The 26,127-nt window shown below is 61.0% G+C and overlaps 2 protein-coding genes and 1 long non-coding RNA gene across 12 annotated transcripts in view; 1 reads left to right on the top strand and 2 right to left on the bottom strand.

Moving 5' to 3' along the window:
* Positions 1-140: 140 nt before the first annotated feature.
* On the bottom strand, positions 141-6,699 carry CPNE6 (copine 6). Of its 2 annotated transcripts, XM_036114643.2 has the most exons (18): positions 6,586-6,673; positions 5,401-5,434; positions 5,079-5,250; positions 4,459-4,638; positions 4,039-4,113; positions 3,795-3,869; positions 3,560-3,643; positions 3,379-3,468; positions 2,919-3,023; positions 2,634-2,720; positions 2,359-2,418; positions 1,957-2,090; positions 1,819-1,873; positions 1,684-1,735; positions 1,228-1,361; positions 827-1,063; positions 445-619; positions 141-328 (listed from the first exon to the last, which is right to left on the bottom strand). In XM_036114643.2, exons 3-17 carry the CDS (start codon positions 5,244-5,246, stop codon positions 482-484), a joined length of 1,674 nt encoding a protein of 557 aa, XP_035970536.1. In that variant the 5' UTR covers positions 5,247-5,250; positions 5,401-5,434; positions 6,586-6,673; the 3' UTR covers positions 141-328; positions 445-481. The 2 variants fall into 2 exon arrangements, with proteins under 2 accessions (XP_035970536.1, XP_035970534.1); XM_036114641.2 differs by lacking the exon at positions 5,401-5,434 and having other exon boundaries at positions 6,586-6,699.
* Positions 5,478-26,127, top strand: part of LOC118550031 (uncharacterized) — a 152,606-nt gene continuing 131,956 nt past the window's right edge. The window contains exon 1 of one of the 3 annotated variants that reach the window (XR_013440636.1): positions 5,478-6,111. This is a non-coding gene — a long non-coding RNA (uncharacterized LOC118550031). Of the gene's footprint in view, positions 6,137-25,038; positions 25,240-26,127 lie in introns of those variants that run through there. The other 2 variants (XR_004924368.2, XR_013440635.1) reach the window with 2 other exon arrangements.
* On the bottom strand, positions 8,537-25,553 carry CARMIL3 (capping protein regulator and myosin 1 linker 3). 7 transcript variants are annotated; one of them, XM_036114635.2, is made up of 40 exons: positions 25,430-25,553; positions 23,828-23,922; positions 23,447-23,497; positions 23,280-23,339; positions 23,079-23,194; positions 22,766-22,863; positions 22,455-22,525; positions 22,280-22,353; positions 21,957-22,032; positions 21,784-21,872; positions 21,212-21,306; positions 20,890-20,976; positions 20,562-20,671; positions 20,348-20,425; positions 19,702-19,778; positions 19,516-19,620; positions 19,353-19,422; positions 18,782-18,863; positions 18,559-18,655; positions 18,343-18,397; positions 18,090-18,262; positions 17,722-17,790; positions 17,412-17,505; positions 17,216-17,314; positions 16,671-16,799; positions 16,367-16,480; positions 15,750-15,925; positions 14,869-14,956; positions 14,594-14,731; positions 14,256-14,319; positions 13,904-14,112; positions 13,416-13,519; positions 12,420-12,735; positions 11,960-12,088; positions 11,242-11,308; positions 11,049-11,138; positions 9,469-9,587; positions 9,205-9,385; positions 8,937-9,047; positions 8,537-8,823 (listed from the first exon to the last, which is right to left on the bottom strand). In XM_036114635.2, exons 1-40 carry the CDS (start codon positions 25,467-25,469, stop codon positions 8,795-8,797), a joined length of 4,125 nt encoding a protein of 1,374 aa, XP_035970528.1. In that variant the 5' UTR covers positions 25,470-25,553; the 3' UTR covers positions 8,537-8,794. The 7 variants fall into 7 exon arrangements, with proteins under 7 accessions (XP_035970528.1, XP_077909602.1, XP_077909603.1 ...); XM_078053476.1 differs by having other exon boundaries at positions 8,537-8,820; XM_078053477.1 differs by having other exon boundaries at positions 9,205-9,379.

Below are 26,127 nucleotides of genomic sequence, written 5' to 3'. Positions count from 1 at the left end.
ACCGCTGAGATACCAGGCTGCGTGGGAGCTCTGGCTCAGATCTGAAAGTTGCTGGTCCTCATTTCTTAATGGTGTGTGTGGATGGGTGGGCGTTATGGACCGTCCATGGACATCTGAGGCATGATAGATAGAGGCTGAGGTGCTAGGAGTGGTTCCCTTTATTAACGACCAGAAAGTCAGGATCACTGAAGAAAGTCACAAGGCTGAGGGGTATGGGGCCTGGAGAGAAAGAGCAGGGCTCACCACGCACTTCCAGGACCTAGGGGCCACAGCTGGTCCAAGAGGGAGAGGCACTGGTCACTCGAGTCACAAGGGTCAGGACAGGCACCTGGGACACGGTGGGATAGTCATCAGCACCTTCCTCCACACCACACCGAGCCCAGATGCGCTCCACCAAGCCCCACCTTGCACCCCTGTCCACCCCTTTGGGCCCCCGGGACTCACTGAGAGGCTGAGGGAGGGTTGGTCCGGTGGGAGGCAGTCACGGGCTAGGGCTGGGGGTCGTGGCCGGTGTGCAGGGCCTGGGAGCCCCGGGGCTGATGCCCTGGCTGGCGTAGTACTCCACCACCTGCCTGGGCACCTCAGCCAGGACGCACTTGGCAAGCGCAGAAGGTGCGGCCTGGGCGTGGGGGCGGGGACGGGGTTAGCGGGTTTGCGGCCAGGAGAGTGGGGGGCGGGGTCAGGCAAGGGGGCGGGGCTTCGGGGTGGCCGGCTGGGCTCCAGCGTCCTCCGCAGGCCACCAACCCGGTGTGGGAGAGACGGGTCAGATTTGAGGGCCTGAGGAGCTGAGGAGTCCTTCGGCCGGGAGGGGGCGCCGGGCACTCACATCCTTGAAGTCCCGAAAGGGCACGAACTGGACGATGTCGCGGGCCGCGGGCACCCCTCGGGGGCAGCGCAAGGGACCGTCGTCGCCATCCAGCAGCCTCATGTCGGAGAAGTCGGCATTGCCCACACCCACGATGATGATGGACATGGGCAGGCGGGAGGCGCGCACGATGGCTGCGCGGGTCTCGGCCATGTCGCTCACCACGCCGTCCGTGAGCACCAGCAGCACGGAGTACTTCTGAGGGCAGGCAGCGGGGAGGAAGGGTAGGCTCTGTGTGCAAGGGCGTTGGCACCCGCCGCAAGCCCAAGCCCTGGCCCCGGCCCCCCCCCGCCCCCCCTCCCCCCCCCCCCGGGGAGGACACCCCGTGGGGCAGCGCCTGGTTGCCTGCTTCCTCTCCTCACCGTGGCTTGGCCGGTGCTCTGCTCGCGCTGAGCTGGCCCGGCCACGCGGTTGATGATGGGGGCCACGTTGGTGGGGCCATAGAGCTGGATCTGGGGTAGGCACCGGCGGTAGGAGGCGATGACCCCCGAGATCTCTGTAGGCAAGGAGGTGAGGCCAGCAGAGATTAGCAGGGAGCCCTTTTTGACACCCTTAAAGCAAGGAGGTCCTTCCCTGTCTCAGTTCTGCCTGGCCCCCTAAATTCCTCAGTAAGCGGGCGAGTTGGATGGTCCAGGCTCTGGGAGAGGAGGCTGGGCAGATGCTGGGCCAGGGGCCCAGAGTCCCAGGTAAGACAGGAGCTGAGTGGTGGGATGGGCAGGGGGCTGCGCCTGTGAGGATGCAGTCCGTGCCCCTGCATGGGGCGGACGGGCTGTGCAAGCTGTTGGGGGGAGGCGGGGCTGGCGAAAATCTCCTCTTACCTTCACATTCAGGGTTTTCCGGGTCAAAGTTGATAGCAAAGTCATGGGACACCTGGGAGGGTAAGGTGAGAGCAGCGAGATGTCTTTCCTCCTACTCTCCCACCAAATCCTCCCTTCCTCTCAAACCCAGCCTACCTCAAAGTTGGGGGGGATTCGAGCGCCAAAGCCAAACGCTGGAAACCGCTTATCACTGAGGAGAAGAAAAGGCTGTGGGGCCCATCGGGCAAGGCCTCCCTACCCGTCTCCCTCCTCCCCAGCCTACCCTCCTCCCACCTGTCATAGTCCTGGCAGATGCCTCCCACTGCGCGCAGGGCCTGAAGGTAGTGGTTGGGCTGGCGGGGGCTGAGGCAGTGTAGGGACTGGCTGCTCCTTGGGTCCCCATTGGAGGCGGTGAAGTCGATGGCCACCTGGTGGAGGTGGGGAAAGGGTCACACTGCATCCATGAGAGCTCACAGAGAGGCTAGCCCGGAGCTAGGGTCTGTAGGGAGGACTAAGGTATATCCAGTCAAGCCCACAGGTAGCCCCATCATGGAGTGGGGTGAGGGGTACAAGATGACGATGCTAAGGGTCCTGAGAGGCCCCCAGGAGGGGCAGGGGGGTTTGGGGGCTCCTTCTGTTCACTGCGTGTTTAGCCCCTTCCTCTTGCCCGTGTCCCCTATACCCCTGGGCCTTTACCGTGAAGCTGATCTGGCAGCCGCCCATGATATAATCCAGGAAGGTGTGCACCTTCTCCACCTAGCAGGAGGGGAAGAGGTAAAGTAGCAGGATGGTCCTTTGAGGAGAGAGCTGGGTGGGGCTTCTGTGGGGCACATGGAGGGTAGTTTTTGAGGTTGAAGTTCCCAGTGGGACAGGGCAAGCCTTCTCAGTTCTCAGAAGAGGAGAAACTGGTCTTTGAAACAAGGACAGGGTTGAATCTGAGGGTCCGACGTGAGGCAGGCACTGGGATTTACCGTGCACTGGGCCAGCACTACGGTCCCCGAGCTCTTGTAGTTCTTCTTCTTGTCCCGGTACTTGGGGTTGATACAGTCCCACTGCATCTAGACCCCCCACACCCCACAAGCCCAGAGTCACAGTTCCATCAGGTGACCCCTTGGCTCCCTTCCAGCAGAGCCTCCCAGACCAAGACCCCCAGGGCTCTGTCCTTAGACTGAACCCGGGTACTTTCCACCCTCCCCCCATCACATATACTGGGCTCTTCGGCCCTCTCAGAATTCTCCCAGGGATCTTGGTGACACCTCCTGCCCAGGGTTTGCTGTTCCTTCCTGCATCTCCTGGAAGGTGCTGGTGAACTCGCCGATGAAGTCATGCTTCCCGCTCGAGTCATAGTCATACACCAGGAACTGAGAAGGCAAGGAGGGGAGGGGAGAGGGTCAGGGTTGCTTTGCCGTGGTTGCTGGGGGCAGGGCGAGGGATTGAGGGAGGTTGGGGCTTACAGTCCCGGGGGCCCCAGCAGGTGTCCTCAGCCTGCCCAAAGAGGCTACCTGCTGATCTTTATTCTTTGGCTCCATCTGGCAGGGACTTTGGCCTTGATAAAAGGTACACAAAGTGGGAACGTTGAGCTGTGACTGGGTCTTTACCCCACCGTGGGAAGGGCTTATCACATGAGGGAGACGGAAGGGTCTCGACACAGGGGCAGTGTCTCAGACAGAGGCCGGCTGCTCCGGTCGGCTGTCCTCGCTTGGCGGGGGGCTTCACCTTGAGAGGCCGGTGGCCGTCACAGCTGCAGAGGGAGTGCAGGGACAGGCGGAATGGCTCCCAGCTGGGGTTCAGGTTGTTCTTCACCACCTTGGAGAGGCACCAGAGAGCTGGTCACCTCCTAGCCACATCCCCTTACTCTGCTCTTCCTTCCTCCCTCCGCACGGCCCCAGTCACCAACCTCAGTCCTCCAGACGAGCTGGTCACTCTGGTCCCCATCGGTTTTATAGATCTCCATGAAAGGGTCAGACTTGCTGAACAGATCCTGGGGATGCAGAGGAAAGGACCCGTGAGCCTGGTGAGGTCGGCAGAGGGAGGCGGCTAACACCGAGAAGGGAGCAGCACTGATTCGTCTTGAGTGGGGGGCCTAGGCTCTCTAATAAGGAGGACGGGGGGCTAGACTCGGGGGCTCCAACCTTGTTGTCCAGCTTGTGGGCTCTGAAGGTGAGCTGCACATAGTCATTGGTGCCAGATACCTCCTCAGCCACAATCTGCAAGGGGGATACAAGTGGCAGGATTTCTCCCTACCACCCAAAGGGCCACCTTTTGCCCTTTCCCTTAGGTGGGGACCAGTCCTGGACATAATGTCACCATGGATGTCCATGCAGGGGGCATTGAATGCCCCACCCAAGGTGGGGGGGTACAGGTGACCTTGCCTACCGTGATGGTGGACTTGCCCGCAGTCTTCCCATTCTTCAGCAGCAATGGCTTAGTGACCTTGGTTTGTGACACGATCTGGAGATGGAAGTGGAGGGAGCCCCAGCTGTGACACCCCCCCACCTGCCTTGGCCAGGTAACAAGGGATGGAGTAATAAGTGTCCTTCGAGTGCTCACAGGGGCTGTACTGGGCTAGGGTTGGACTTAATTTCCACAGCAACATTAAGAGTAGGCACGGTTTAAATGAGGAAACTAAGACTCAGAGAGGTTAAGTATCTTGCCCAAGGCTGCACAGCAGGGAATGGGGGAGATGGGGCCCAAGGCCCAGACTGAACTCGCTCCAGAGTTGATTCTCTGTTATTTTGGCTTTCAGAGGCAGAAGCTGATTGGGGGCGGGGGGGGGGGGTGGATGGGAATGCAAACCTGGCCCAAGGTGCATTCTGTAGAGCCAAGGAAGGTGTCATTGCTGGGGCCGGTGGCTCCGTCCTCAGCGTCAAACACGTGCAACTGCAGGGGCTGCTTCTCCTCAAAAAAGTACTCAAGGGCCAGCACCCGGGAGAAGACCGGGCTGGAACAGGAGCGTAGCACCTCGGTGCGCTCCACCTGCGGCAGGAGGGGCAAGGGCCCTCTGGGAACCCAGGCTTCTTTTCCCTGCCCGGGACCACCCTGCCCATGCTAGCTTTCCTCGGGCTCCCCCATCCCCTGTGACTAGCCCTTCCCTTGCTAGGTTCGACCCTGAGCTCAGGGTGCTGCCAGCCCCCTGAACCATCATCAGTCCTTTGGGGCTCCCATAAGGCGTTTGGGAGCTGTGCCACTTCCTCTGGGCCCATCTCAGGACCCTCTGGGACTCTGCGGACTTTGGAAGCTGTAAAACGGTTTGTGTTTGTAATGATGGCACACCTGTCTCCAGGCTTACCCCCACAGCCTAGGAGAGGCCCCTCAGGGTCCTCACATTCCCCTATGAGGCTTTCCTTGCCCCTTCCCAGCCCCCCTCCTTCCCAGGCCAGGAGGTTAGTTAAGATAAGACCCGAGCCCGTTCTCACCTCCACCCACTGCTCATCAGAGTAGAGCTTGAGCAGCACGCAGGGGTGGGGCTTGGTGAGTGTGTCTCTGTCCAAGAGGCCATGGCAGGACACCCGCAGCTCCACCCGTGAGGCCCCCAGTGTCATGGCTGGGGGCTCAGGCACCCATCCCATCTCAGGGTCCGACATGTCACTGTGGGGACAGAGCAGATGGCCTGGACACTGGAAAGGGAACATCTGCTAGGGGAGGGGTCTGTCTTCTGGGAACCTGGGCCCCACTCCCACCTTGTCCCGCTTCCCGAGGCCCTAGGAGCTCATGGATCTCCTGCTTCCCCCTACTCACCCCCACGCCTGCCCTCAGCTTGGCTTCCCTGGAGCTGTGAACAGGGAGAGCGGAGGACCTGAGCCTCCCACCCTTGCACAGCCCTGTGCCTCTGTCACCCCTGCTGGCCTACTCTGCGTGGATGGGGCTGGAGAGGGCTGGGGGTATGTGGGGGCTTCCTGGCAGTCTTGGCTCCTAGGCCATTGATTGATTCAGGCTTTCTGCTATCTCAGCACCTTCTGCTATTTCCCGACTGATGTCTGAGCCAGCACTGCATTCAGTCTTGGCACGAGGGAGCTGAACTGGGGCAAGGGGGTGGGGAAATGGGTGGAGGAGCCCCTGGAAGCCTGAAGGGGACGAGCCTCAGGAACGGAGTCTGCAGTGGGCAGGAGGAGGCAGGTCGTAAGATGCCCGGTGGGGCTGTCCCTCTCCGCCTCCCCCCACTCACCTTCTGGTGGCTTATGGCAAGGGAGGGGTGCTGGGCTTGGGCTGGTAGAGACAGAGCCCTGTCCCTGCTGAGAGCCCCTCCAGGTTCCTGGCAGGGGCTCCCACTATGACAACTCTCGCTTCCCTCCCCACCTCCCCTGTTCTCACACTTCTTGGCAGCACTGGCACTGTCTCTTAGCGACAGGATTTTTGGGGAGCCACAGCCCCCTCCATGCTGCCCGTGGGATGCACGCATGCCACCCTCCCCCAGCAGTGGTACCAAGCCTCGGGCAGCAGCAGGCAGGGGTATGCTGGCCCGAGTTCGCGGCCGGTCAGTCCATCTATCTGTGTCTGTCCACATCGCTGGGTGAGGCTGTCTGCTCCCGTGTCGTGCGTCCCCCAAGCGAGTGTGCGTTGGTGTGTCTGAATGCCCCCGCCCTGTGTGTCTGTCCCCTAGCCGTGTGTCTGTATCCAGGAGGGTGTGCCCATTCCCGTACCTCCCTCAGAACTGGGACCCTTCTCTGGCTGGGTACCCCCTCCCCATAGCGCGTACCTTTCTGGATGTGTGAGGGAGGGTCTGGGTGGGTGGGTGGGGGTCTCTGCCTTCCAGCCACAAGTCTCCCAGTTCTCGCAGGGTCCCTGAGATGGGCAGGGGCATGGGGTGGTGAGGGGATCGGGCAGGACTGGAGACCTCTCTGGGGGCCGGGGGAGACGTTGTTATGGAGACGGGGCCAGGCTGGGCCAGGCTGGGGCTGAGCTAGGGAGGAAGGGGAGGCTCACCTGGGCTCTAGTCGGGGGCTCCTCTCTCCGGCTCTCTGGCCCTGGCCCTGACTCCCTTGCTGCTCCAGCCGCTGGCGCCGGCTCCGGCTCCGGCTCTGCTGCTATTTATGGGGCCTGGATGGGGAGGGGTGGGGGGGCCGCAGCACCAGCTCCCCCCGCACAGACCGGTTGGGAGGGAGAAGAGGGGAGGGGCAGGGCCACTGCCTGGGAGGGAGCCACAGAACCGGGGGAGGAGGGCGGGCCGGGGGCGGCTCAGAGGCAGGACCCCCACAGACACAGTGACACACATCTTCCCCTTCACACCACACCCACAGCTGTGCACACACTGTGGCAGTGCGCGCGTGCGTGTGCACACACACACACACACACAGATTCATGCGGGGAGATGATGGAGACACATGCACCCACGACTCATGGGCTCACACGTATCCTGACACGCACAGGCGCCAGCACATAAACTCACTGTGACACCACGACAGTTACAGCCCCATGGATACACATAAGGAAACACACCCAGTCTCATAGCACTCTCCACAGCACGCTTGTCGAGGATATTCGCAGTAACACATAAAGGAACACGGGGCTATACTTGTCACACACACATACACCCATTCACACCAACCCAAACACAACAGAATGGAGATCTTCACGTGCTCCTTCAAAACCATCCCGTACCACGAGACATCTCATAGCTTGGAGAATGAGGTCGGGTTCCCTAGCTGCTGCTTTTCAACAGGGACACACAAAGAAACGGACGCCAATTGCTTAAGGGCGTATCGTCTCCCATCCCGAAGCAGGGGCTGCCAGGAGGGAGATGTGCTGAAGGGGGCTGATTCCAGAGGCATCTTCCCAGTGCCCGCAACTCACCCCACACCCCCCGAGATTCAACGCGTGTGGTCACATCCTTGTGGGAGGGGCCACGTCACACACAGATCTTGGGGTAACAAGATGTTAGTCCTTCCCTCGTGAGACCGGGGAAAGTGAGCGATTGCCTGGGTTGCTGCATGCCACACGTGAAGACATTTGGGTCCATGGTGACCTGGGATGAGTCCACGAGAGGGTTCACTGGAACATCTTTACCCTCCATCCTCTAAGCTACTCGCGTATTAAGCTAGCAGCCATTTGTTGAACATCCCCTGGGAGTCGGGGGCTGGGGCTGCTCAGGTGATTGAGAGGGCTAGAGAACAGACAGACCCACAGACAGAAAGATGATAAGCTAACACACAAATGCGATGAAGTGTGATGGGTGCAAAATTACGGACTGGTTCAGGAAGCAACGGGTCACAGAGAGGGAGGGTTCAATATAGATCAGTAAGGGGAAGGCATCAGGAAGGGCTTCACAGAGGAAGAGGCCCCTGAATGGAGCCTTGAGTGCCGAGGTGGGATGTGTTAGTACACCAATGGGAAGCAATTAATTTGATCATCTCTCAAAGGTGACACTTCTGTTCACCTTCAGGCCACCCTACTGTTGAGGTTTCTGACTATTGATGGTACCCCTAAGACAACACAGCACCATTTAATTCCACCCTTCGTGAGCCTGCCTGTGTGTAAGCTTGCACACACACCACACAGCACACTGCTCCCCAGTATTCTCCTGGTACACCGGGGTCTTCCGACCCCACTGCACTCCCCAGAGCTGGACACACACTGGTACTGATTTCAGTCATTTTGGTCTCTGTTCCAGCCAGCTCAGCCCAGATTCTGCACATGACCCCCTGCCCCCCACTTAGGGGACACTTTTCAGTACCCTCCTATTTAGCACCTGTCAGGTCCATCTCTCGCCTGTCAGAGTCCCATTCCCATCCCTGTGGGGGATTCTTTACTTTTCCCCACTGTGGCCAAGCACTGAGCATTAAAGGGGAGCAGATGGTGGGGGGTGGCGGCAGTGAATGGGGAAGACAGCAGAGATGAGGCAGGCAGTGATTTTGTTTTTTTATTCTATACAAGGAGGGAGAGAGTCCCTGGGGATAGAGGGACAGATCCGCCCTTCCAGGAGAGGAGATGGCCCTGCCCCAAGCTCTGCCTCCCTCTCTCCAGGTCGCTCCCTCCCTTCCTGTCCCCCACCTGCTGTCCCCACACCTCATCCTGCCATCCTGCCCCTGTGGGATGGGCTGGCAGAGGGCCTGGAGGTGTGGGGGGGTGGGTGGGGGTCTGAGTCCTTGTGAGGCACATGTTGAGAGGAGGGCTGGGCAGGGTGCTGCAGTGGCTGTCAGTCTGTTCCTGGCTCACTGGTTCCTGCTGGGGACAAATCCGGGGAGTCCTGTTTCCTGGGCAGGGAGAGCCAGCCTCTCGGTGTGGGGTATGCCGTGTCAGGCAGAGGGGGACCGCCCTTTCGCCCACCCCACTGGCACCTGTGGGGTCAGGGGGCTGTCTTCTGTCAGGCTCCAGCTTGTCGCAGGACTGTGCCCGCCGTGTCCTCTTGGGCTTCAGGGGGGCAGTCCGGCGGCCTGGATCTGGGGGCCCTGAAATGACAGTCAAGGCAGGCCTGGTACATGAGTAGGGCTCATCGGCTGGGCACTTATCCAGGCTGTGACTCATTCCAAGCCCGGGAGGGGGTCCTGATATGGGCAGCAGGGTCCCAGAGGCACCCCGACCCCCCCCTCTAGCCAGGGGGCAGACCTTGGACCTCGGGCTCCTCCTGGTCCTGCTGTGAGCCCAGCCTCAGCCGGGCTTTGTTCATTCCTGGGGCTGCACCCCCAGCCTCAGCCTCCTCCCTGCTCCCTGGCTCCTGGGGGGGGCGGCGGCCCCTGGGCACAGCCATGGGCTTGGGGGGCCGTGGAGCTAAAGGGGGGTCCTGCAGCTGGCAGAAGAAGAAAAATGCTGGGTCAGTTAGTCTTTTCACCTCGTCCCAGGGCCTCTCCCGTCCTCCTTGCCGGCCCTCACCTTGGCATTCCTAGCGGGAACGGTCCTCTCTGGGAATAGGGCCCCCTCCTTGTCCTCCTCCCCGTCCTGAGAGGCTGGGCTGGGGCTCTGGCAGCTGTGGTTGGGGGCACTCTCCTCAGCTGGGGGATGGGAAGAGAGGAGAAGCTGCAGGAAAAGGCATTCCGGAGGCCAGGACTTTTCCCCTCCAAGTCCATTTGCTCCTGTGTCTCTGCCCTGCACGGCCCCTGCTCTCGTGTTTCCATAGGCCTTGGTCTCCAGGATTGTCCTGAGCCCATCAGCTTTTGGGGGGAGGGGGGTGCTCTGGCCTGGCTGTTCCTCTCGAAGAGCAGGGCCTGAGCCTGTTCCTGCTGGGCAGAGCCAGGGCCCCGGGACTGCTGGGCCCGCAGGCATGGCTACCCAGCCAGGCTTGCAGCGCCCCGGGGCTCTGCCAAGGCTGCAAGCTGGCATTCCCAGGACTCTGTCTGCCAGTCTGATTTAGATGGTGACAGCCTTGGGGAGAGATGCCCTGGCACCCTTCCCCCCCGCCCCCGGCGTCTGTGGCTTTATGCAATCTGAGCCTGAGGGTGTGCCCCCTGGAAGGTGCTGTGTGTGTGTGTATCTGTGAGGTGTGAGTAAGAGGGGGCCTGGAGGGTGCTGGTGCTAGGGGTGTGCACAGTGGAGCGCCTGACTCTTGTGGTTTCCTAAATGAGGGATGGAGCCTCGCTTGAGGTGTTTTAACGGGTCTGTGTGTGGGATGGGATAATCGGCAGAGATGGCCTCGGTGCTGGGACGGCCTTGGAGGACGGGCCGGGAGCACAGCCTCTGCGCCACGCCCTTGTGCCCCAGCCTTGGGATGGCAGTGGGGCCGGGGAGCAAGTGTCTACCTCTGTCAGGAGGTTTGTCCGTGTCAGTGACGTTGGAGGGTCATATCCGAGGCCTGTGGGCAATTAAGTTGACGCCGAGCTGACCGGCTTTCCTGCAGAGGCTCCTTAAGTGACAGGTGCTCCCGCAGAAAGCAAGCGTCCTATCACAGTTTATTTACCCCTTCAGAGTCCTGAAGCCGGCAGGTAAATGACTTGCTTAAGGGCAACACTGGTGGTGGCTGAGCGGGGACTGACACGCACGGTTTCTGACCCTTCCTTGTGGCACGTTTCTGAGTGGACTGAGGATGGCTTGGCCAGCTACTTTCGGAGGAGACTGTAATGTCTGAGGTGGGTCTGGCACGGCTGGTACTTGCCTACCGTCTTACCCAGGTGAGGTGCAGAGAGAGAGGCTTTCTTTACAGGGGTGCCGCTCTGCTGGTGGTGGCCAGAGGTGGCGCCTGCCCTACAGAATTCCCTGGAACCATCCGCAAAGTGTTGTTCCTATCTCCTAACCCTGGCTGGCAGAGCCACTTTTGTTCTGTGGGACCTTGCTTTGGATCGGCTTGTTGGTTTCTTTTGGATGTAGCTTTGTAAATATCCGCAAACCTCTTTACTCTGGTGACTTTCTCACTGCCCCACCTTGGTTGTAAATTTCCCCAACACAAGGGCTGTGGCTTCTGGTCCTTTGGACACACCCCGGGCCTTCAGTGCGGCTGCCCGGGAAGAGGCGATCCATACCTATGTGCCACGTGGCCTCGGCTCGGCGCATGGCGCTGAAGCTTGGCTTGCTGCTTTGCGGTGGGGGGGGGGGCTTCCAGGCTCCAGGCCCTGGAGTTCGGGGAGGGGATGGGAAAGGGGGCAGGGGAAAGGCACATCAGAGGGGCCCCTGAGAGAGGGGTCAAGGAGAGGAAGTGAGGGCGACCATTCTCACCTGCGTCGTCTGAAGAGCGCCGTTTCTGCCAAGCCTGGACGCTGCCCTCCAGGTCTGCGCCTGTGCCCTGAAAGGACATCTGAGTCAGGTCACAAGAAAAATGTCCTCCGCATGGGGCTGCAGTTAACAAGGGGCTTCTGCTCTGGCATCTCACGCTGTTCTCCTGGCATTGGTCCCTAGACTCTTGGACCTTTTCCCCCCACAGTGGCACCCCTACCCCCTGAGGGGCGTAAGAAATGGTTTACAGGAAGGAGCGTACTGTTATTTTAATAGTTCCGTGTTTATTTTCTGTGTGGTAGAAAAAAAACATGGCTAGTACAATAAGCCCACAATTTGAAAAAATGATCATGCTTAGGACCAGAGTAATTTAAAAAGGTGAGTTGATTGAAAGAAGACTATGTAAATATAATCATACAGGTGGTATGTGGAGAAAGTAAAAATCAGTCTTAAAGGTGGTAATCAAGTCACCGAAGTTTCAGAGAGGGAGCTCTAGAGGTAAGTATTTTTACGACTGCCCGCTTGGCAAGGAGGTAGAGGCTCCCGGCGGTTAGGTGACCCGCCCAGGTTTTCGTGGCCGGCAAGCGTGTGGAATGAGCAGACCTGCAGCTAACACCTTCTACCACCACAGAATCACTCCCCTGGCCCAGCAGGGACAGGGCTGGGAAGGGAAGGCAGACAGGGATCCGTAACAACGGTTGGGTGCCTGGGCTCCCCTCACCTCTCGTTTCCCGTCGAAGCTCCAACCCTTGGCTCTTCCCAACCCAGGAAGGGCAACACCATGGACCCTTGGCTGCTGTGCCGTCCCAGGGGCCAGGCCCCCCTCCCCTGGCTCCGCCCCCTCAGTGCCCTGGAACAAGGCCTCGGGTTTACAAGCAGCTCCTGATGAAGAAGGGGCTCTGTGGGCAGCAAGGGAGTAGGGGAGGGCCCCTGCCCCCCCCAGCCCTGGGGCTGCCCTGCCCCAACCCTCTGACTCTTTCCTGACCCTCCAGCCCTCCTCTGAGGAGCATGCACTGGGTCACCAGGCCTAGACTGCTCAAGAAGTGGGGCCATTGGGATGACCAAAGTTCCCCAGAACCCCGAGTCCTAGCATTGTCCCATTAACTGCCCGGGGCAGGGCAAATGGGTGGGCTATGTGCAGAGCAGCAACCAGGGGGGGTGCAACACCTTACCTCACTTACCATCTTCCTGCGGAAGGAAGGCCCCCGGCTTCCCCCAAATCCAGGGAGGGGGCCGCTCTCCTCCTCTGGGCTCCAACAGGGGGAGGAGTTATTGCCGAGACTCGGGGGGTCTGGGCTGGGGGGGCTCTCCTGAGCTGGGGGTGGGGGCGGGGGCGGAGGGAGGAGAAGCCCAGTGGTGGGGGACCCTGGCCCCCGGTCCCCCTTGAAGCTCCGGGGCCGGCGAAAGTGAAACAGGCCTCTGCGCCTCTTCTTCTGGAGTGGGGGCAGCGGCGGCTCCGAGAGGCCTGGCCGCAGGGTCCGCAGGGTCCGGGGGTAGCTGGGCAGGGTCGGGGTGAGTTAGTGAGAAAGCCGTGGGCAGATGCAAGTGCCAGATGTGGAGGTCGCTCAGGCTCTTAGTGTAGTCCTGGGTCTAATAAACCTCCCACTCTCCGCTCTCACCCAGCCCCTCCTGCTGCCCCATAAACCTTTCCATTTCCTTCTCAGGGGAGGTGGCGTCCTCACCTTCCTGTCATAATCCTCCAGCAGCCTCCTTCCCCCCATCTCCTCAGCAACTCCTTCCTCCCAGGCACCCCCAACCCCCCATCCTTCTCTCAGCTTCTCCAGGTGACTCAGTTTCCTGTGGACAGATGCTGGGGACTCTGCAGGACTGTGACAGAGAATATACCCTCCAGGCCTCTTTCCACTAACTGTCATCCCATCCCAGGGCCTGCTGCCACCCCATCCACCCACCCCTGTCCCCACCATCCCATGGTTCACCATCCCCACCACCCCAGGGTGGTTCACCCTGACCTCAACCTTTCCAGCTGTCCTGAGGAGAGCCAGAGAACATGGGAGTTAAGGGCTGGGTGGGGAAGGATGAGAATGTGGGGAAACATTCCAGAGAGACCGGCTTTGGGACCCTGCCATTGGACAGGCCTCCATGATTGCTGGGAGGACACAGGAGCCCTTCAGGGCCTCTAGGCCTGCAGAAAATGGAACTGTGTCTAGGTGCCACACCTGGAGCTTTCATCCATGACCCTTCGGCTGAAAAAGTCCTCCAGCCCCTCATCCAGGCGTGTGGCCATCCCATTCTCCTGACGAGTCCCAGTCACTGGCACCTGCTGGGAGGAACGTCCTGGAGGGTATCTCACCTGGATCAGGAAGTCCTCCCCACTGCCCCCATCCACTCAAGGCCTTCCCCTTTGGACTTGGCTTTGCCTCTTTTTGGCCCCATGGAAATTGATACTTCAATCCCCCTGGGCATTTCCTAAGCTTGGTGGCTCTTGGCTCTATCCCTCACCCAAATGGGAACTGCCGCTGTCTGGCAGACAGATATTTCCTACCTGGGAAAACTGGATAATCCCATCCTTTTTTCAGTGGCCTGCCCAGGCCCCTGCCTGATCCCCCAAGGCTGATGTCTCTGGCATTGGGGTCCTAAAGCTAGAACCTCTGGGCTGTGGCATGCTAAGTGAAGTTGGTCCCCTTGTGAGGACTTAGGGACTCACATTGGGCCGACCAGGTCCTGGAGGGGTGGTCCGGGGTGGCCGGGGCCTGCCTTGTGTTTGATGCCTTAATTTATAGCCGTGAGTGGGAAGCTCGGATAGACCCTCCCAGGAGCCACTGCCGGTGGGCTGGCTGCTCCCGAGCCCTGAGAACCAGCCGGGGGGGATCCCCAGGCTCCCCAGCTGGCTTTCCATGTCCTGAGGGCTCCCACCTGTGGGCACAGCAGTGTTAGAGGGACCAGCAGGAGGCACAGGGAGAAAGCAGGCGGGAGAGACAGAATTAAAAGGAAAGGGACCAGGGCCTGGGGAGGGTGAGGGAAGCTGGAGGGCATCAGAATTGAGGCTGGGGACTCACTAATGAAGGCGGACACTGGCCGGATCTTGCGGCAGCGTTTCTGCTTTCTGATGGCCATGGTGTCCTGCAGAAATGGAGATGAAGGGTGGGGCGGAGCTGCAAGTCCCTGGAGCCTCACCGGAATCCTCCTATCTCTCACAAACCCGTCTCTTTAGAGCCCCCTCCTGCCTCCCTACCCTTGCGTGGCTGAGGCATTGGGATGAGGGAAGAGGCGAGGCTGCACTGGGGTGGGGGATGAGACCAGGCCCAGGGACAGGGGACAGTGCAGTCCAGACACATGGAAGGGGACAGTGTTTTGGAGGTTCCTAGTTTAAAGTGGGGAGGAGGGGGGCACTCACAATGTTGGTCCCGAGTTCATCATCTGTGGTCTCCTCATGGTCATGGTTCCGGCCTCGGCCCCGGGAAGACAGATCCTGCCCTTGGCCTGGCCCCGACGGAGGATCTGATAGCGTCTTTAGCTGGGCCAGGTGCCGGGCCTGGGGAAGGACAAATGTGAACAGGTTCCCAGGGAAGCCACCCACTATCCAGGGCTTTGGGAGATTGTTGCTTGGGAGAGATGGGATGATGCGGGGTAGGGGTGTGCATGAGCCTGGCTGGGGTTCAGAAGCCTTACCAGGCTCTTATGGGAGTGGTAGAGCTCCTGCAGGATCTCGTCCACTATGGAGTTGGTCAAGTAGGTGACGACTGAGAGCTTCACTTCACTGTGGGCACAGATGGGACTGCTCAGCCCCCCGCCTCCCTGGCCCCCAAGCCTCAGCCCTGCCCTTCCCCAGATGCCTAAGGGATTGGGCAGCTGGCCTGGCCATCCACAGAGGCACCTTAGTCTCCCTTATGTCTCCATAAAGGCATGCCCCATCCCACCCACTACCCCCAGCATAAGTGTGTGTGGATCGGGAGAGTGAGCCAAGAGGAATTGAGGAGAAGGAGGAGCAAGGGGGCTCCAGGCCAGGCTCCTGGAGTTCCAGTAGAACAGAGCTGGGTAAATTGGGGTGCAGAGTGAACCCTGCTGGTCTCTGCTGTAAGCCCAGAAACTGGCTCTTCTTGAGCTTGGCCATTTTATGGATATGTGTGATCATTTTCCTTTGCTTTGGTGAGTGGTGGCACCCAGAATGAGAGCTCTGGCAGGGGGGGGGGCAACAAAACTGGGGGGGGACCAGAGTGTAGTCCATGCACCCCTACTCATCAATTTTGTCCATGCTTCCCAGGAGGCCATGCTTTGTTTCTGGGAGGCGATTCTTGGTATGCGCGTGACTATGTGTGTGTGTTTACATCTGTGTGCACTGCCAGGCTCCTAAACCCAGTCTCAGCACTTCCATTTCTAGGGCAAAGACCAGTCAGACCCTAAATAGCAAGGTTGCAGTTAGTTAAAGATTTATCCCTTGTAATGGAGATTGTGTCATTCATTATTCATTGCTGATAGCTGGGCCCCAAGTCCCTGAGTGTTCTGGGCCAAATCCAGCCCCCATCCCTGTGCCAACCCCCTCCGCCTCTCACTCCAGCTTGTTCTGAATGTCCTGTCCTGCCTGCTCCAGCAGCGCCCCTCGGATGAAGTTCCGGGGCACCGTGACGCGCTCAGCCACATTGCTCAGCATCTTGTTGTGCCCCTCAGCCACTCGCATGGCCACGGGACATAACTCCTGTGTTAGGCTGACCATCGACTCCAGGATCACCTGGTGTGGGGGGAAGAGGGGCCAGAGCCCCAGGGGGGCACAGGGTCAGGGCTGGCGCCACACTGGAAGAGACTCTAGTCTATTCCAGCCCCCTCTGCTGAGACTGAGGGGTCCACGAACGTTCCAGGGCTGGTTGCCAGGCAGAACGTGGGACACTCAGGCTTCCCTACATTTTGGTCAGTGTCCCTTCCACCCTACCTTATGGACAGGGGAAAGTCAGTCCTAGGATCGGAGTCCAGAGGGGAGAGGTGAGAGTTGGGGGCCAAGGGGAAGCTAGCAGGAAAAAATCCAAGCCTTGTTTTCTAGCAATGCCTGACACCCTGGGAGGGCGGGCGGCCTCAGCTCTGCATTTCCTTCTTGTCCCCAGTAATTTCCCTGTGCTGACCTCAGCCCTCGGCTTTGAGCCTTGGTCAACAGCGGGCTTCCTCCCTCAGGACTTGCCTGCAGCTCCTTGTCCACAGCCTTGGACACCTCACTGGCAACCGACTCCAACCTCTGCCGCACGGGCCCATCGTTGGCCAGCACGTGTCCCAGCTCGTAGAGGCTGGGGAACAGCTGCGGAAGGAAGGGGTTACCAGCAGAGACTCAGAACTGGGCCGGACTGCGTCCCCCGGGGCCCTGGGCTGGGAGGGCAGATGCATGGGTCAGGGCCCGGATACTCCTGGGGTAGTGTGGTTGGCCTTCCTGGGCTCTCGATCTGCGGGGGTGGCGGGGGGGGGGGGGTGTTGCTGCGGAGGGCTCTCACCGCCCGTGAGTTTTTGGCGTCCTTGATGAGGTCCCGAGCATAAAGCAGCTCATCCTGCACAGGCTCCAGGGGGCACAGCCGCAGGGCCCGAACCTCCTCCTGCACTCGGCCACACAACCGCTGCAGCATCTGGAGCAGAGCCAGTAGAAGTGTCAGGGGGGCCCTTGCACCGTCATCTTCCCAGGTGGGACCCCAGGCACCCCATTTCTGGGTCCCCTGGGGCAGTGCCCCTGAGGCTGGCACTGACGGGGTGGTGGTGGTGTCTCTGGATGGCCTGTTCTTTCTTCTTCTTGGGAGGCCCTGGAATGTCCAGGGGAGCGCCCGCAGTCCTGCACACTCCTTGTCTGGGGCCCCCCACGTGTTCTCGCCAGGTGGAGGCCAGACCCTGAACGTCCTGTTGCCCTCCCACACGCCCAGTCCAGGGATGGCCGCCACAGAACGCCTCCTTCATGCCCCGCCCCTGCGCGTGTGCATGCTCCGTCACGTGGCGCCCGAGCCCGGCGTGCCCCACGCATGCCCCGTGTGTCCCCGAGGGAAACGTTTACTTGCTCGGCGCTGCTGGTCACCAGGCCCTGCTGCAGCCGGAAGGCCTGCTCCTGGGGGCACGTCTGGGAGTGGTTGTTCCTCACCAAGCACCACTGGATCTGGAGAAGCCGGGGTGGGAGGGGTCAGGGCCCGGGATGTGGGCTGGCCCCTGCCCCCTGCTGTTCTGCCCCCGCCCCCCCACGCTGAGGCGTCTACCTTCTGCCAGACATCCTCCGTGCGCTCAGGGGCGCTGCGGTAGGCTTGGGAGATGTCGCTCACGGGGAAGGACATGAAGCGGAGCGTGTGGTTGCTGCGAGGCACAGTGGTGCAGCTTTGGTGGGGGGAGAGGTGAGGAGGGGCCCTTGCTCCCCAGACCCCCCTTGCTGACCATTTCCTCACCCTTGGCCTTTCTTAACATTTCTGTGCAAACAGATTGAGCAAGCTGGGGTAGGGGCTGGTGTATCAGTCCTGGTCCAGGCCCAGGGAGGCTGGGGCTGGGGTCAGGACAGAGCCCTGGTCCGCTCACCTCTCCAGGGCCCTTGCAATGTCCAGAAAGCCCAGGGCAGATGTGTTGTTCCGATCCCATAGGATGGTTCTAAGGGAGACAGTGCATGGCAGCTGGTGACCCTTCCCTCACACAGCCTGCTCTGGAGTCCTCCCTCCTTTCCTGGGTGATGGGGCTGATTCCAGGATGGTTCTGGGCCTGAGGGTGCTCGGAAGCCAGGGTACAAAGCAACGGGGCAAGCAGGGAGGGCATGTGTGTGTGTGTGTGTGTGTGTGTGGGGTGGACGGAGCTCCAGGTCAGGGGGCCTGGGTCAGAGCAATGAGGCAAGCAGGGAGGGGGCGTGGGGGCTGGGGACTGGGGCTCCAGGTGAGGCCGGCCGTGCGCCGCACCTGAGGGAGGAGTTGATCTGCAGGGCCTTGGACAGCATCTTGGCTCCGATGTCCTCCATGCCGTTGCCGCTCAGGTCCACCTTGGCCAGGCAGGTGTTGCTGCCCAGCGCATTAATGAGGATGCTGGTGCGCAGCTTCAGCCTCGAGTCTGCCACCGACAGTGACTGCAGGGACTATGTGGGCGAGAGCAGGATTGGGCCCGGTCCCTGCAGCCCCTGCCACCGTGGGTCCCTCCCCAGGCCCTGGCACTCACACAGTCCTCTTCTTGGATCAGTTGTACCAGCTTGTGGAGGATCTCCTCCAGGGTCCTGTGGGGAGTCAGGGCTCAGAGCAGGAGGGGAGGGGCTGGGGTCACACTACTGGAGGAGCAGGAGGTGACTTGAGCAGGGGGGGGCCAGAGGTAACACAGTGAGCCAAAAGGGTACTGGATGATGGAGTGAGGTCTGTGGGTATGGGGAGGGGGCCTCACTTGGCCTTGACATTGAAGTTCTTGCCCAGGAACAGGTGCTTGAGGGACTTGTTCTTTCCAAGTGCGGGCACCAGCGTCAGGAGGTCCGAGTCAAACCCTGGCCAACAGATGGGAGAGGTCTGGCCTTGAGGCCCGAGGCTCACTGGAGTATCCTCAGGGGTTCTCCCCCATGCTCCAGACCCTGACCCCACTGGTCCCCAAGAAGGGAAGTGCCCCTACTCACCATTGTCTGACAGATCCAGGCTGCCCACACAGGTGACAGCCCCCAGCTGCTCCTGCAAAGCCTGGGCTCCTGCTGAGCGGAGCTGCAGGGACACGGTGGGGGTGGGGTGGGGAAGGCAGGGGTAGGGGGAGAGGGCACCTTTAATGCTTAGAGATTAGAGTAGTCACACCAGGACTCAAGGCCATGCCAGGTCTCAGGTGTCAAATCAGGAGTCCCCTTCTCCACACCAGATCCTTCCCTAGGGCTCTCTCCCCTCCTTTTAGCCAGAAAGATCTCCAGGCTGTGGCTCTGGAGATAGCTCGCTCCTGCCCTCTGGTGGGAAAGTCTGGTTTCTCCCACCCCAAAGCTTTTGCGGGGGGGGGGGGGGGCGCAGACTGGAGGCTGAAAATGACCTCTGAAGAGGGACACAGACTACAGACTAGAAGGGAAACTGGAGGTGTGGTCAGGTCCGAGGGCCGCAGAGGTGCAGCACAGAGGCAAGATGGAGCCGGGGTCTGATGAAGGTCGGAGAAATGAACAGTGGGGCTATGGGTGGGGGACTGGCAGTGGCGTTGGGGGAAGGAGGGCTCACCTCACAGCTGCTGAGGTCCAGGTGCAGATCACTGAGGTGACTGTTGAGGGAGAGGCCCTGGAGCAGCGCCCTGTGGGAGGAAGGTCAGCAGGCCCACCTCTACCCCTCACCCTCTTCTCTCATGCTTCCCTCTTGGACGCCCCCAACCCTGCACCCACCCGACCTGAAGGCCTCCAGGGGCAGCCTCGTGGCTGACAGGTTGACATGGCTCAGTGTGTAGGCGCTGCTGAAGAACTGCTTGAAGGCCGGCGGGGCCTCCCGGCCCTTCCTGTGGAGACTCCTGGGGTCAGCAAGGGAGGGGGATGCCCATGGCTCGTCCCATCCCTCCTTGCTCCCCTTGTGCTCCCACCTGTGGGAGCAGCTGTTGCGTGCCAGGTTGAGGTAGGTTAGGTGGGAGCAGCAGCCGTGGAGCAGGGCTCCCAGAAGCTGTGGGGAGAGACATGGTGGGTCTCACAGGGGCTGAGAGGGGCGTTGGGAGGGGCTGGCAAGGACCCGTCCCTCCCGCCCCGTCAAGGTCGTGGCTCATCACCCTCGGCAGTCAGTCTGTGTGAGCCCCTCTCCGAATGCCCACTTGGCCTCTTGATGCCTCAGCTTCCCCCTCTGTGGAGAGGGGGTCTACTTCCTGCCTGACCCCCAGGAGTGGGGCAGAGGCTCAGAGGTGGTGACTGTGTAAAGCCAGGGCCACCAGGGTCTCATAAGGTGCCTTGCTCAAGTGAGAGGGAGAATCCTGTCCTCCTGATGGGCTCAGCCCTATGCCAGGTGCCCGGCTGGGGAATGGAGGGAGGGCTGGCTTTTAGGCACAGCCGGCACAACCTTGGGCAGTGACCGGGATGGCGTACCCCACAGGTGTGAGCTGTGCGCGTTGCTTTAGAATTCAGCTGAACTTGGAGTCATCCCACTAGCTCTGTCCACTCAAGGCAGGGGCGGTGAGGCAGGGACCCACCCTGGCCTCCCTAAATCACCTCAGGCTGGCTCTCCCGTCACCGACCCCTCACCAAGTCAATGGCGCAGTCAGTCCCTGCCAGGTCCAGGTGCACCAGAGCATTGGGCTGGGCCAGGAAACTGTAGAGGGCCTGCGAACAAGGACAGAGGGGCTGCCAGGGAAGGGGTGACAGAGCACCTCTGCCCCCAAGCTACAGGGCAGAGACTCCCAGGTCCTGAAGCCTGAGCATGCTTCTGTCGGGCTTGAGCTCTGTTCCGTGGACTCACATTGGCCTCGTCTGTGGCGAGCAGCCCAGGGTTCTTGCTCAGGTCCAGGTATCGAAGGGAGCTTGCAAAGGCCGGGTTGGCCCCGAAGGTCTGGCCCAGCGCCTGGAGCCCTGAGCACAGCGGGCACTGAGCTGGGTTGGCCCCCATCCCCACCTCTTCCCCTTCGGCACAACTCTTCCCCACCCTACGATGTGGCTCCTTTCCCTCCCTCGGATCCCTGGGATGCTGTGTGAGTGTGTTGGTACACCTCCGGGACTCAAGGCTCCAGAGGGTGCTAGAGGAGGGTCAGAGGTCAGGGGTCAGAGGTCAGGGGCCCCGGTGTAAGTACCTCGAGGGGAAATGGCAGTCTTGGCCAGGCACAGTTTGGTGAGGCCAGTGGGGAAGCAGAGGAGCTGCTGACTCAGACTGAGGAAGCCTGGGGAGCGGAGAGAGACATGGGCCCAGTGAGGGGCTAGCGGTGGGCGCGGGGGGGGGGGTGCAGAGTCAGGGTGGGGGCTTGAAGTGGGTACAGGCCTGGGGTCAAGGACAGCAGTATTGGGGCAAGGGCTGGCATCAGGCCGGAGAGCCCCTGTTCAGCCCTGGGTTGGGTTCTGGGCGAGGACAGGGGTCTGTATTGTGGTGGGGGTATAGGATTCAGGGCTGGGGCTCACCCTTGTCCTCGATGGGGTTGTGGGACAGAGTGAGGGCATGCAGCACACAGCTCCCGTTCTCCCCAAACACCCCGGCCAGCTTCTGGACAAAGTCCCTTCAGGGAAGGGGAGGAAGGATTTGTTTGTCCCAGCCCCTGGGCTTCCCCTCTTCCTCCACCTGCCTGCCTGCATGGGGCTGCAGAGGTCAGAGTTCCCCACAGGTGGGGACCAGCTTGGGGCCTGCCTGGGAGCTTGTCATCACTCTGAAGGACCTGGGAAGTTGTGCCCAGACAAAGCCGAGCTTTGGGTCTTTGAGACTAGAGCAGCCCCCCCTACAGGGTAGTTGATGGAAGAAGGGGCTGGGGCAGGGAGCATATGGTGAGAGGCCTTGGAGCTGGGGGGCCAGGAGGCTTAGCTCTGAGTCCCAGCTTGACCATAAACTTGCTTTGTGCCCTTTTTGGGCCTAAATCTCCTTTTCTATAAAGTGAGGGGCTGGAGGAGATAGTGTGGAGGCCCGTATCATGCTCTGAGGTTCTGGGACCCTAAGACTACATCAATGGGGCGCCACTGCCCAGGGAGGAGGCTGGCCTCACGTCTTAAGCCCGGCGTTGTCCAGCACCAGCTCTTCGAGGCTCCCCGACTTGCTCAGTGTATGTAGCACCTGTTCTAGCACTTCAGAGCCCTAAGGACAGAGGGGGTTTTTCTGATCAGGAGCCAGAGAGGGCGCTACTCTCTGGCCCCTCCTCCCACCCCTCCTAGTCCCTACCAGCCGCAGATCCTTGCAGTAGAGTTTGGTGAACCACTGGTTGTAGGCCAGGGCTGCCACCATTAGGGCCAAGTCTCTGTGGGCAGATTCAAAGGGCAGGAAAGTGGTGAGCAGGTGGCTGGGGCAGGAAAGTGGTGAGCAGAAGAATCTAGGGATGGGGTGGTTGGCCTGGGAAAGTCTAGCCGGGTAGAAGGCAAGGGGGAGTGGAGTTGGGGAGATAGAGCTGGGCTGCAGGTAGGACTAGAAGAGGGAGCCTGGAAGGGCCAGGGTCGGGGCTGAGGCTGGAAGCGGGTGGGGACTAAGTCTTTGCTCCATCTGCTTACCGGCTTTCCAAGTGGCTGAAATCCAAAAGATTGAACTCGCGGTTATCCTCGGCATGATAGATGGTGTCCACATCCTTGGAGAGGTGGAACTGGCTCACACCTGCTCCCCCCCTCCTCCCCTGCTCCCTCCCTCTGGGTCCCACCTGCCCACCTGCTGGGTCCCTGCCCAACGTACCCATTGCACCTCCTCGCGGCAGTGCAGCCCATTGTAGTCACACAGAGCAGCATAGGTCTCAGAGAAGCCACCTGTGGGGCAGGACACAAGCTGGCTGCATGAGGAGTAAGGGCGAGGGGAATAGGCTTGGGGTTCAAGGAAAGGTCAAGGTCATTTTATGTGGCCAGTGTCCCGGGTTCCTGCTACACCATGAACCTCTGAGGTCTGGGAGCTATGGAGTCCTCATGGCAGGCAAAGCCCCAGGTGCAGAGGACTCTGGACAAGGGCAGAGTAGTTGAGGTTCCACTCGCATCAAGTCTGCCCCTGCTCACCGCAGACACTGTGAGTGGTAGATGTGGAAGTCTCGGAGTTGGGGGATGTGTCTCGGGGTCCTTCTGGAGTATCAGCATTTCCACGCCGGATTAGACATCTGGAAAATGAACAAATCCATCCCAGAGAGGGGTGGGAAGAGGCTCTCAATTTTTTCCCTGTTATAGCTTCTGGGTCCCCGGGAAGAAGCAGGAGTGGGGACATAAGGGCTCTTCCCCTCAGTGTTCCAGGAGCCCAGGGCCAGGGGAAGGAGGGAAGGAGGGAGAAGTCTCCTTGTTGTCTAACCCTTTCAGAGACTCCTCCTTTGCCACTCACCCGGGGCCAGGGCAGACCTTGGAGAGGGCAGAGCTCACATGTCGAGTCACCTGGTCTACGCTCTCAGCCGATGGCAGCCGCATGCTCACCACGCCACGCTCGGTCTCCACTAGGATCTGGAGGAAAGGGAGCACCAGGGCCTCACATATCAACTCCTTCCTCCTGCTGGCCCAAGAGCAGGGCCCAAGTGGTGCCACTCACCTGGTTCTGACTGAGCGTGTTGAAGGCGCGGATTTCTAGGACATTGAAGGAGCTCTCCACCTGTGGGGTGGGGGGGACACGGAGATGCTCATCTTGAGGTTAGGGCCTGGCTGCCCGATTCTGGAGGGAGTATGCCAGGTGCACCCCTGCTCCTCAGCCCGACTCACCTTGGCTGGGACTTTAAGGGGGAAGAGGTGGAGGCGCCAGGAGGTCAGGGCCTTCAGAGAGAGGAAGAGAACATCAGCAGCAAATGGTGGCTCCTGGGGCCTAGGCCTCCTGTCCTCCCTCAGTCTCCTCAGCCTGTGTGCAACCCCTGTCAGCAGCGGCCCTCTGCTCTCGGGTCCTCCCTCTCTCTCATGCCCCACCCCGGGCTCCTGGACATCCACCCAGGCCAGCCTGCCCCTTTCCCCAGGCTTCGTCTCCTCTGTGCCCCCACCATCCCCAGTCTTCCCTGCCTCCCAGTCTCCTTGTTCTCAGCAGCCCAGCTGCCCCTGATTATACCCCCTCTGCCTGCCCCCACCCCCCCAGCCCAAGCCCAGGGCCCTCACCAGAACTCGATCCTCAAACTTCTTGGGCTTTGTCTCCAGCTTCACCCGATGTTGTTGGAGCACGGCCCCTTGGCTTAGGCACCTCCTGATGCTGTCTGTGGGTGGTTGGGGGGCCTGCTCAGAGCTCCCCTTACCCTGGCCACCCCCACCTCCCCAGGGCTCTCCAGGAGTGGGGTCAGATGAGAGGAGAAATAAACAGGGAGAGAGAGCTTTCCTTCTTGGGTGGCTTTTCTCTTCCTATTAGAGAGGAGGGGGGGGTGTGCAGAAAACTCTGGCTCCTGATGTTCCTGAGTCAGGGGACAGTTGCTGAGTGACACTGTCTGTGGGAGGGTGTGTCTTACACTTCTGAGGGTGTGAAGGATTTTTCCAACCCATGCACTCCAGCAGCCATTGACACATACATAGTGAGTCAGTGTGTGGGGGCGTGGGGGTGTCCCTTTGACTATATTCTGGGTGGTCTGGGTGTGAGCATCTGCCTTTTACTATGCATGTGTGCCTGCCTTCTGAGGACACCAGGGAGCCCGTGCGTGGCCTTGGCAGGGGTGGATAGGTGAATGAGTGTGCTGTGCTTGTAGTTGTGAAAGACAGCTCTGCTGCGGGGGTGGGGGGGGTGGGGTGGTGGTGGTGGTGGTGGTGAGGAGTTAAGTGTTTAAACGAGCTCAATATCCATTTCCTAGCAAAACCATCCAGATATCCCTGTGTGTGTGTGTGTGTGTGTGTGTGTGTGTGTGTGTGGTGGGGGTGCAGTTTCTTTAAAGATGTGTGTAAACACACATCTGATGATTGTATTTATGTGTGTGTGTGTAGGTATGGGAAACTGCCACGGTGCAGCATGCCTCTGAGTACCCTTGAGCGTCCTGGTTTCTGCGTGGGCTAGCCTGCGCTCCCCGGCCTGGGGCAGGGGGTGAGAGAGGGTTATGGTAGTGCTGGGGGGTCGGGCCTTGGTTTGGGCTGAGTCTGAGAACCACGCGAACAGGAGAGACCTTGAGGTGTGGGTGTGAGTAGGGAGAAGGGGCAAGCTAAGACGGGGCCTCCGGGAGGCGAGCTGCAGAGACCCTGCTCTTGGTTTTAGCTCCAGTCCGGGCCCTCTTCCCTGACTCCCTTCTTCGCCCCACTGGCCTGGGAGCTGCCGGGCTGCCAGAGGGGCTCCCAGGGCCAGTTCCGGGGCGGGGCCGGGAGGAGGGAGGGTGCTGAGCCAAGAGGCGGTCAGGACCAGGGGCAGCTCCCTTGGCCCGGCGGGGCGGGCCGGGCCCCGCCCGGCGGGGAAGCGGGGACTCTCCGGAGGAGAGACTGGACACCTCACCGAGGGATGGGCCAGGATCAGTGAGAGTCAGCCCCAGGGAGCGCCAGGGGACTGCACCTGTCACCGAAGATCGGGACGGGCGGCTCTGGGACTGGAAGGTCCTGACAGGGTGAGGCGAGGCGGGCAGTAGAGGATGCTCCGGGGACAGCGATGCCCCGAGCTAGGATGCAGGGGCAGGGGGCTGCCTTGGAGTCGGAATGCATGGGGCGCGGGGAGAGGGGGAGGAACCGCGGGGAGGAACGCACTGGATCTGGGATGCTCCGGGACGGGGCGTCCTGGAGACCACCGCAGCCTCGTACCTTGCAGCTCGCGGGTGAGCTCCGCGCTGGGCTTGGCCATGGCGGCCGCTGCTGCTGCCGTTGCTGCAGAGGAGCCGCCGCCGCCGGGGAGCCGCGGCACATGCTAGACCTGGCTCCGGTAGGGCCCGGGCGCTGAGCGCTGCAGCAGCCGCCGAGCCCGCTCCTGTCAGGGGCGGCTGCGCGAGCGCTCCTCCCCCCTCCCCCCCCCGCCAAGCCTAGGAGCCCGCGTCTCCCGCCCCGCCCGGAGAGGTGCGGGACTGAGCATGCGCGCCGCGCCTCCGAGCCGCGTGAGACCCCGCGCGCGCTCGCGCCCACCCCTCCCGCCCGCTCCCGCGTGCGACGCCCTATGCGTGTCGCCTGGAGCCTGGGCTGTCTCCCGGGAGGGGGTGGCGTCCACTTTCCGTGCCATCCACTCCTCGGGCACCGTGAGCAGAACCCATTTCTTTCATTTGTGGGCCTGGGTAGCCCTCCCCGGATCATCCTTGCAAGGCCCCTCCCTTTTGCCCTACTGCTTGGGACGCGTCCAGCTCCTACTCGCTGACCCGCGAGGGAACTCAGGGCCGAGGGCGATGCCAGGAGAGGACCTGGCCAGATCTGGGGGGTGTTCATCCTTCCTCCCGCTTGCCCAGCCCCGGGGATCCCTGCAGCGTCCTTGGCACCAACCCCACGGGTGTGAGGCCGAGAGTAACACCCGGGAG

The sequence above is a fragment of the Halichoerus grypus genome, chromosome 8 (assembly GCF_964656455.1).
Source record: "Halichoerus grypus chromosome 8, mHalGry1.hap1.1, whole genome shotgun sequence".
Classification (NCBI taxonomy): Eukaryota; Metazoa; Chordata; class Mammalia; order Carnivora; family Phocidae; genus Halichoerus; species Halichoerus grypus.
Note: the sequence above shows the minus strand (reverse complement) of the source record. Positions and strands in the feature narration are given on the sequence as shown.